Genomic DNA, 10,266 nt, shown 5'->3' with positions numbered 1-10,266 from the left:
GCTACCGGCTACTTGATACACAAATGTCTGAGTAGAACATTGGGTAGTACTTGAAGTATCAGGGTGTTGAGTATTTTTATTTACTCCTCATAGCCCCAGCAGTCTCAGGCACGTTTTTGCCATCACTCCATCGTTATAGTGGACTGCTGCAGCTTACCATTTGCATATTCTGGCAAAATCACAGAATATTCTGAGTTGGAAGGGACTCACAGGGACCACTGAGTCCAACTCTTAATTGAATGGCCTGTACAGTGATCAAACCTGCGACCTTGGTGTTATTACCAGCAAATGTGTTCTTTTTCCCACTTCAATAAATAAGCAGAGAATACCTCAACTAAAAGTAATTTTTCTCTCCCAATACTCACATTTCTTACATTTTTGGCAGATCACTATCCCTCCAGCATTTGCTTTTATTTTGCATGGCATTAATTTCTACCATTTTAAAAATGTTGGCTTTATGGCAGCTTTCTTTTTCCCTAGCAGTATTAATATTATATACTGATTTACCAGTTGAAACATACGGTCTCTGGCTTCCTTATCTGTGATTGTCAAAATTATTTATCTACCATTTCATCTGTCCAGAGTCTGCTTTTGATGAAGCTGCTTGGAGCAGCAGTCTGATCACTTCAATCTTGTTTTCCAACACCACTAAACCAGTTTCACAATTATAGCTGTACCAGCTTAAAAGCTTCTGCTATCACAACTATGTTATTAGACTGCACCCTAAACAACTGCACTGCCCAAATGGAACATGGGGTTGAAACACAAGCCATGCTTGGGTAAGAGAGAAACATCATTCATTTTTTAATTTCAAAATGCAGCTAGAAAGCAAGCAGGGGAAAAGTGATTAAAATTATTAACAAGTTACAGCTCTGTTTGTTTAGTTAACCATGCCAGAACAAGAACTGACACCAGCTCCAGCGGCCACATAATAGCACAGTGCTGTGAGCGCAGAGCTTGTGTTTCCCAACACCTTACCTCCAAAAAAGTGTCGAATGGCACATATTAAATTTTTTGTAGTCAGTATATTCTCCAAGAACCGACTTTAAGGAGCACTTTAAAATGTGAACAGCGTGCTCCGAGACACTTTGGGAGAGCCTCTTTTTAGCTTGGACCGCGTGTTAGCATCACAAGCTCATCCATCGCCTGTTGACTGCAACATCCATCAATCACTGACCCCCACCGCTTTTGGAAACAGTTCCCAGCAAGAGGGGCGGCGATTCCTCCCCCCAGTGCCCCCGCTGTCCCCACGCGTGCCCCGATCCCGCGTGTGGAATCAGGCAGGGAGAAAAGCAGGAGAAGGCGCAGCCCTGAAAATAGGCTGGAGTCGAGCATTCCTTCGACACCGGTGGGGAGCGGGGCGGGCGAGGCAAAAACCTCCCGCCGCGGGACGGGACAGCCCCGTCCTGTCCCATCCCGTCCCGTCCCGTCCCATCCCGTCCCGGGGGCTGCGAGGCGGGGGCTGGCGCGCCGGTAACCCTCAAATAAGGGGCGGGCGGGCGGCACCGGCAGAAGCGGAGAACAAGCGGCAGCTCCGCCTCAGGCAGAGCTTTCCCTTCCCTGCCCGCCTTCCCTGCCCGCAGACACCGCCCCGGCCCGGCTTGACGGCAGCGGGGAGGAATGTGTTTCCGGGGCGGGCAGAGCGGCGGAGCGCGGCCCTCCCCTTCCCCCCCCGCGGGCCGGGCTCCCGCAGCAGCTCGGGGCGAGGCGGCGGCGGGCAGACAGCGAGCAGCGAGCCCGGGCGTCCCGCCGCGCCCAGCCCAGCCCAGCCCAGCCCAGCCCAGGACGCCGGGGCAGAGGGAGCCGCAGCGAGCCGGGCGGGCCGGAGCACGCCCGCTGCCCGGAGCCATGGCCGAGGTAGCGGGAGGACGGGCGGGGGTCGGAGCCGGCCGGGAGCGGGATGAGCGGTGCCCGTGCCCGCCCGGGCGGGCTCCGGCGGGGGTCGAGGGGAGGCGAGCGCCTCTCCCCGCCGGCCGTGCCGGGAGCCGTGCCATGCCGGGAGCCGTGCCGCGGGTCCCCCGGCGCCCGTCCCGGGCGGAGGAGGGGGCGCCGCGCCTCCCGCCGTGCCCGCCCGGCGCGGTGGGCGGGAAGGTGCCGGGCCCGGCCCGCGGCTTCCTGTGGCGGCGGGACGGCGGGCTCGGGCCTCCCGGGCCGGGGGGGCCGGCCGGGCCTTTGTCCGCTCGGGGCGGCCCTGCCAGGATAGCGCCCCGACCTCTCCTCTCCGAGAGGGACCGAGCCCGTGCCGCGCTCGGCTGGGAAAGTTTGGTGCGGGTTTCCCGGGAGTGCGGGTGAGGGAGGGCTTCGTCCCCTCCCTCAGCGCCCGGTCCGGCGGCGGCAGAGCCGGGGGGGGACGGTGCCTTCCGCGGGAAGCGGGCGCTGGAGTTACAGGAATGGGAGCGTAAGGAGTGAGGCAGCGCAGGAACTTGAACACCCAGGGGTTTGACCTGCACATGTCAGTGGAAAGTGACCACTGAGAGCGGGGTGTGTGCGGTGTGAATGACGGCATGATCGCAGTGCAGCGTTTTGACCGCTCAGTGTGGTCAAGTTTGTGTGTTTTCTTCTTGAGGATGGCTGTGAACCTCTATAGCTTGGTGTAAGTTTGTGTCGGGCTGGAAGTGGGAATGTGAGGCCTCTGTATGCCATGTTTAACGTGGAGATTTCTGACATTACAGCAGTAGTAGCACAGTGTTTTTTCTCCTATTATCAGCTTCATAAACCAGTGGTTGGAAGGAAACATGAAGTGATAGGAATTTTTTTCTGACTCACTGTTTAGCCCATGTCAGATGTCTTTATCTTATGGAATAAGTGTCTGTTTGTTAGATTCATCAGGTAGTGTTTGTGACTATTTATGAAAAAAAGTTGAACAGCTCATGGTTCCTTCTGCATTTGTCCTTGACATAATACAACAGTCCATTCGTGCCAACACATGTGCACATACCTGTTGGGTGAAAATGTTGATTTTTCTGGTAGACTTGCCATTGGTGCTGCAGTCCTGTTCATGCCAAGACACACAAACCTTCAGGAGTAAGGATTGTCTGCATTCAGATTAGTAGAACCAATCATGGCTAATGCTGCTTGTGTGCTGAAGTGTTGAAATGGAGCAGGACTTCACAGATGTGAAAACAGACTTAGATAATGTGTACTCCTGGCACATTAATCATTTGGTAGGTGATGGTGGCAGCATGAGGAAAAATTAGGAAGTATTGTGCTACTAGAAAGATGTAAATCAGACTAAATTAAACAAGACTTTAAAAGTAGTGAAGACATTCATTGTCCACATCCATGCCAGGGATGAAACTGATGATTCATTCTCCTGTCACAAAAAGTATAACTTGCCTCTGGCAAATGATTAAGTAGCATTTTGCAAGCCTGCCTAAGGCTATATTTATAAGGGTTGCAAAAACAGTGAGCCGTTGGCAATAGGTTGGCAAGACGAGACAAGTTTGGGATGTGAACACCTTCAACTTTTGTCCTTTTCAAAGATCTTTCAGCTGAAAGGTGCAAAGCTGACAGGAATGCAGAATTAAATCTTAACCTTAATCAAAGTTGGATCTGGTAAGTGCTGTATCTGTTTGCCACTCTTATGATAAATGGACCAGATTTATTTCAAAATTAAATGTCAACAGTTAAAACTCTGGTGTTCTTTGTGTGTGCAGCCAGAGAGCTCTGTACGTTTGGTCGTCTGATCTGTGCCATGCCATATTCCCAAGTGATGCCCACCCTTGTTAAGGACTGGATTGGAGGGATGCTCATTTCTCTAGAATATGCATGAATTTCTGATTAAAGTGCAGAATGCTAGTGTGTTGTCTTGAGTTTTAAGTGACTCAAGTGGTTAGTCTTCTACCACTTCCTTTGGGAAGTGATTCCCAAAGCTGAAAACAAACTGTCCGGAAACTTTTCCTGCTGTTCTTTCTTCCTTTCTTCATTTCTCTGCTCTTAACCATCCTCTCTATACCTCTCTTAGGGATTTGAAAAAAGCTTGTTTGCTATTGCAGCAGCTCAGGAAGTAGATGACTTGGGTAGCAGAAAGGCAAACTTGGGGAGAGCCAAGCACACATGGGGTGGACACGTGCTATGGTCTCCCTTGCCCTGATTATAATTCCCTCGCTGCCACTGGTATGAGTGCTCTTTAGTTTGTAAATAGTTGTCATGCCTACCTTTCCACCCAGTCTTGATTTAGTTGAGTGATGTGATGCACACTTAGCTTGTGGTTCTCCCAGCCTCTCATCAGCCTGCTGCAGGCTTCCTGGCTGGCTCTGGCTCTTGGTTACGTGGCCCTCGGAAACAAGGTACTGCAGCAGGGCTGCAGCTAAACAGGCTGTTAAGTACCTCCTCCTGATGAGACCCTTTTTGCAAGCCATCAGGGAAGGCTGTAGTTCTGGAAAAGATTCCATCCCCGCTCTCTTTCATTCTAGTGGACAAATATGCTGAGTTCCTGCCGTTACTCTCCTGCACATGGTCCAGATGCCTGGGCTTCTTCAGTGCAGACCTGCCCGTGATCCTGGTACAGCCTCTGCTCATGCAGGGAGAGGGTGCTGAGTTGTGCTACCTTCTGTTCTCTGGTAGTTGCACCCATTGCATGGCGCAGGGGAGTGGGTTTTGAGGGGGAAGGGGGGATCTGGATGGAACTTTGCTGGCTGTTGGTATACCTGACCCTCCTCTTCTTCCTCACTCCTTTCCAAATGCATTTTTTACCCCTTCCATTTAATAGAGGATAGTATAATCACTGAGACATTGCAAAAATGAAGTTAAAACAGGCAGGGATTTTCCTAATTTTCCTGTAAGTGTAAATCGCTAGCTTTAAGATGTCTCACGGCACCTCACTTGGCAGTTTTGAAGAGATACTGATTAAACAGATCCAGAAAAATCGCAATGCAGACTGCACAGTAGCAGATCTTATTCTGCCTTACTTGCTCTTCTAGAACTTCAAGTGATTTATTTTTTCCATCTTTTTTTTAGAATGGCCAATCCCGCTGGCATCCTTTTGATTATTAGTAGCTACAGTCAGCCCTCTGAGAGGGAATCCTTGTTGGGAGCGCCTTTTTTTTCTTTTTTTTCCTTGTCCTTTTAAGCTTCTCTATTGGTAGAAATCACAAAGCAATTACATAAATTAAATAAATCTTAAAAATGTAATTAAGGCAATATGTAGTTAGATTTATTTTGGAAGTGTTATTAAAAAGTACTTGCCAGTATGTGTACTATTCCCCTGTGACTAGATTTTTTAGTCATCTGCTGTATTCTGTGCCTTGTAGAAAATTGCCTGTCTCCCAGCAGCAGAAAACTCAGAGTTAAGTCTGTGTTTTCCTACCTCTCATCTCCCGTCTGTTTTTGTATTGCTGATTCTACAAATTGTTCCCACTCGCTCTACTCGCCTTGCTTTGAAGTCACGTACCAGTAGCAGCATTTTCACTGGCAGTTTTAACATTACTGGTTAGAGGACTCAAGATTTTTTAGGCTGCTGCTGTGCTTTATGTGTGCACAGATGGTTTTTTTTGACAAACACGTGCATCTCAAAGTCTTACAAGAAAACAAGGTTTTAGTGTTGGGGAGAGTTAGCTGTTGTTTCTGAGGAGGATGTTTCTTTGCTTTTCAGGAGGGAGTGTCAGAGATTCATGAACAAATTCTGCAGCTCTCTCCTGGACGGATATTGGCGATATCTGAGTCTGATTTAATCCTATTGTGTCAGAAGATTGAAATTTTTTGGTTAGTTCTAATGCTGAAGAATACTGTCATTTATGAAACCATCTCTTTTTTTTCTGTATAGTTCCTCCTTGCTCTGTGTTGCTCTGCCAGCTTTCTGAGAAAGATGATGTTACTTGTCATGGGGTAACCACAGTTAGACCACAATATTGACCAGTATCTGTCAGTTGTTGTGGTTATGGAGTTTCTGGGGTAGCTACAAAGCCATTTTTGTGTTTACCCACAAATAGGAAGAAAAATTTTACTACTTTGGTTTTTTTTTTTCCCTTTTCTAATTTGTCCTGCCTAGGTGTGGTCCAGTAACCTAAACTTCCAAAACTGTAAATCAGAATAAATTTATGGCTGTTCTCTAAACTTTCTTCTCTCCTACCCCTTGGATTAGTGTAAGTACCAGTGAAAAGTGCATACATCTTCAGTGTAAGAAATTGTCACGTGCTTTAGCTGTGTGAGTTTCTGGCCCAATTTAAGATGTATGTAGACTTGCTGAGTAGCTTCTGTTGGGAATGCCACACAGAAAGTTCTGACTTCTGTGAATGAAAAATGAGACACTGGGCATCTTGCTATACATCACTAAGTAGCTGGTTGTCTTTTTCAGTACTAAGGGTGCTCTCTTTAGCAGAATGTTGTTATTAAACATCCTGTATTTTTGTAATAACCACTTTCCCTTACTTTTCTATTCTTAGAAATCAGAGTGGTTAGTGGGCTTCCTAGGCCATCATGTTCTGCCATTCACAGATTGAAGATGTTCAGAGAGATGGTAAAATCACTAATCTAGTACAAAATTTGCACATAACCAAGCATATGGTCGGGGCATTAGCATGATGAGACTATAATATTAATGTTTTCTTCTGGGAAAGGTGATAAAATTCCTACCTGACCTGTAATCCTCTTTGGGATGTCACTGAGCAAAGGCTCTTTAATGTATTAGTAAATATTGTTTTGGGCTGTATCTTTCTCATTTCTCTATAGAGTCTGCTGCAAAATGGGTTATGAAACATGCTTTCTGTCTTAAAAGCAGTTTCATGTGCTTTTTTTGTCTTTTCCAACAGCAGCAGCAAAATACCATGAGTATTCTTGTGGTCTTTATTGGACGGGGAGGTTTTGAGTAACAAAGTTGAGGCTAGAATCTTAAGTTTGTTATTGTTAGTTAGAGCTTAAAAGATACTGATGTTTTATCACTATTCTTTTAATTCCTTTTTACCACAGGAAAACATTTTGTATATCTGATAAATTAATGCCGTTCTCATGTTCTGCCAATAAATCATTAGTTTTCCATTTATAGTTGATTTCTTTAAAATTCTAATCTGTAAAACCATGTTTAAGCGCAGCTTCTTCTTAAAATGCTCATAAACTGTAACATATACAATATCTGATGTCAGTATTTTCTCCCAGGAGCCCCTGGTGGTCTAGTGGTAAAGGCGCGGCGCTGTCACCGCGGAGACCCGGGTTCGATTCCCGGTCAGGGCCACTCCCGGGCAGGTGGAGCTCGTTAGCCCTTAAAGGCAACCCACCTACGTCCTGAGGACCTCGCTGCCACCGTCCAAGCTCGCTTGGCCCCGGCAGATGAACCTTAGGATTAAAGGGTGGGCTCAGTTCCGCGCACACTGTGTCTCACCTAAAAAATCCAATGCGCAGGCTGGAAGGTGTAAAGACCTTCCCCGGATCTTCACTAGTGAAGACTGGCCATTATTATTTTCTCCCTCAAATGATTGGCTTCGTATTTGTAGTTCACTTAATTCTGATTTGTGTTTTGTATGAGATAACTTACTTATGCTTATCTTAGTCCTAGTTTTGACTCAGTTTTTTAAGTTCTGTTATTGGTACATTCTAGTACATAATCAGGAAGGAGGGCTGTTGTTTATGTGAATTCTTGTTGGTTTAAACTATAAATGTCTGTGTAGCATTTGTACTACATAAAAGTACTTACATGTAGTTAATTTTCTATTGTAGCTATTAACAAATAATTCTTTTACCTTTATAGATGTGCAAGTAAAAGCACTTTTGATGTGGAAGCTGAACGGAAAAAGAGAAAGCTTTCTTCTTTTCTCATCCTTTGTGGTAGAATGAAAAACAGTAATTATTTATTGGGCTGAACTGAAACACTGAACTTAACCCCCATTCAAAGATGACTGATTTGTGGTTATTTAAATGAGAAGAAAAATAATTGTATTAGATTAATTTAGGAGGAGTCAGTATTTCACTTAGGAAGTGGTGCTAATATGATTCAGATGTGGTATCTTGAATATTAATGTGTACTTCATCCCTGTTTGAAAAACAAACCTGAGACTAGGACATTCAGTTTGGCATAATCTTGACATTGAAGTAAGTATTCAAGTAAGGTTGAGGAGGCCATTCTGCAAAGGGAAAAGGAAGATAAGCTGTCATTCTAGGGTTTCTTAATTTTCTTTGGTGGAACTGTAGTTTAGTGTGCCCCAATGTGGTGCTACCCTTGGGCGTTGGCAGCGAGAGTCATATCTGTCTCTTGTGCAGCTGCTCTGCAAAGCCATGTGATCTGTCCTCACCTGCTCCAGGTCTTTGCAGGCTGGCAGGACCTGCTGGGAGTGATCTGCTGTGAAGCAGAAGATAAGAGGATGCTCTCCTGATGAGTAGTGGGATAACCAGTGTCAGGAGCGTATTGGGGACTGTAGGAGGTCATCTGAAGGACCTGGTGTTCTAGTAGCTTGTCCAACATCCTCTGCAAATTCAGTTGCTTAAGTACCAAATTGGGCAACATCCAAGTTCTGTCTGGACCCTCAGCTGTCTGGTTTTCCAGATCTTGGGTGAAAGGGGGTTTGTATGAAGATAATAAGTACAGCTAAAAGGAAAGCCTATTTTTGAAGTAGAGATAAATACAAAAGAACGTAATCTTTTTGGTGTTAAATAAAAAACCACTCTCCTGCATATTGAAAGGTGATACATTTTAGTAGTTGGTTTTCATTACATTTGGATTAAATTTTGCATCAGAATGACTTCTTATACCATATCTTTGATAGTGGAGTGGCTGAAGACTTTATGCTTGTCCAGTCAGCAAGTGAAATGCTCCCTCTTCTGATAATGAAAAGGAGAAATGGGGAAGTCTTTGCTAGCACCATCCACAAGATTGGCTAGGATAAGGAAGGTTGATGTGCTGCCAGTGTACTCTGGCTGGATTTTTTTCTTTATTACACTGATATTTTATTTTCTTGTGCATTAGGAAATTGGTTTTAGTGGGCATAGGATAATGTCAGGAATTACCTTCTCATAGGTTCCTTTTGTGCTTTTGCAAGGTTGTATTTAGTGTATGTTACTGTGCTCGCTTTCTGGTGCTAGCTAAAGATTGTCCCAGTGCTGGAAGGCACACTATAACCCACCTGCACAAAATACAAGTTTGCTGGTTTTGTGTCAGAATGGATGAAAGATCTGTCTTCCAGCTTGGATGTGAATATAACCTATGTGCATTTTCAAAACATCTGGAAGTGTAACGTTTTAGAAGATAACATTTGTTCTTTGCTTTTACTGTGCAGTTCAAAAGCATAGAATATTTTTTTGGTGTTGTTTTTGTCACTTCTATGCAAATACAATTCTGCGTGGGAAATTAGTGTTCAAGAATTTCAGTGTAATTTTTCCTGGGTGTGGACTTGAGCATAAAAAAGGAAACAGCAAATTTCCTTTTTTGGAAGAACATACTGTACATATCGGCTATAGGTTGTTTAAAATAAGTAAGAAAATCAATAAACATCGATAAACATTTTTTTCTATATATGTGTTATCTCCCTCCACTACAGATGTCGTTCACATAACTTTTCGTGTTACATAGCCATGTTGCAGATATCTCCAGTTTCAGTGAAAAACTCAACTTCAGCATTAAGGAGAAATTATACCGTGTAAGATTCCTGTCAGCATTTTTACCATTGCCAGCTGACCAATCTGGAGAGTGTTTAGATAGTAATAAAAGAGCTTGCACAGATACTGCTTCTTTTTGGTGCATAATTCCCTATGCAGTTTCACTTTCTAAATGAATAATGTCCATATTTAATATGATTAAGATTTACTTGTAGCTGGAAGCAATTTTGATACTATGTCTCTGCAGAGTTTAAAAAAAAAAAAAGAGCTCACTCATTAGTGATAACTCAGAACTCCACAGTAGACAAGTGGTTTGCAAATATACCTGAATTTCATATTTCGTGAAATGTTCCAGTGACCTTTGAGCCATGAATTCTACTAAATATGTGTTTTGGTTTTGTAGGAATATGGCTCTGCAGCAATTTAAATGTACGTCTTAATTATCCCTCCTGCATGTAGCTGTGCAGTTTTACCATCCTCCTTGCACCAGCAGTGGAAGTCATAAGAATGTTCATTAAGTCATGGAAATAGCTGTTCTGGTTGAAAAATAGCTTGGCAAAAACTTAATTTTCATCTAGATCAGCTGTTTCATCAGTGTGACCCATGTGCATTACGAGGAACGGGAAAATGTGCAGCTCACAGCAAGAGTGTGGCACTGTGGCAGTCCAGAGATCAGTTGTCATAAACTGCTCACAGCATCTGCTCGTGCCAGTTTTAGTGCTCTTGGCTTGAGTAATCCATCCT

At 44.6% G+C, this 10,266-nt stretch overlaps 1 protein-coding gene across 1 annotated transcript in view; it reads left to right on the top strand.

Moving 5' to 3' along the window:
• The first annotated feature begins 1,736 nt into the window (after window positions 1-1,736).
• ITGB1 (integrin subunit beta 1) overlaps window positions 1,737-10,266 on the top strand; it is a 45,029-nt gene continuing 36,499 nt past the window's right edge. Inside the window, exon 1 of the mRNA XM_050311480.1 lies at window positions 1,737-1,857. Within this exon, the coding sequence (XP_050167437.1) occupies window positions 1,849-1,857 (9 nt within the window). The 5' untranslated portion in view covers window positions 1,737-1,848. The remainder of the gene's footprint in view (window positions 1,858-10,266) is intronic.

This window comes from Myiozetetes cayanensis, unplaced genomic scaffold, assembly GCF_022539395.1.
Source record: "Myiozetetes cayanensis isolate MyiCay16 unplaced genomic scaffold, myiCay2020 scf1, whole genome shotgun sequence".
NCBI lineage: Eukaryota > Metazoa > Chordata > Aves > Passeriformes > Tyrannidae > Myiozetetes > Myiozetetes cayanensis.
Note: the sequence above shows the minus strand (reverse complement) of the source record. Positions and strands in the feature narration are given on the sequence as shown.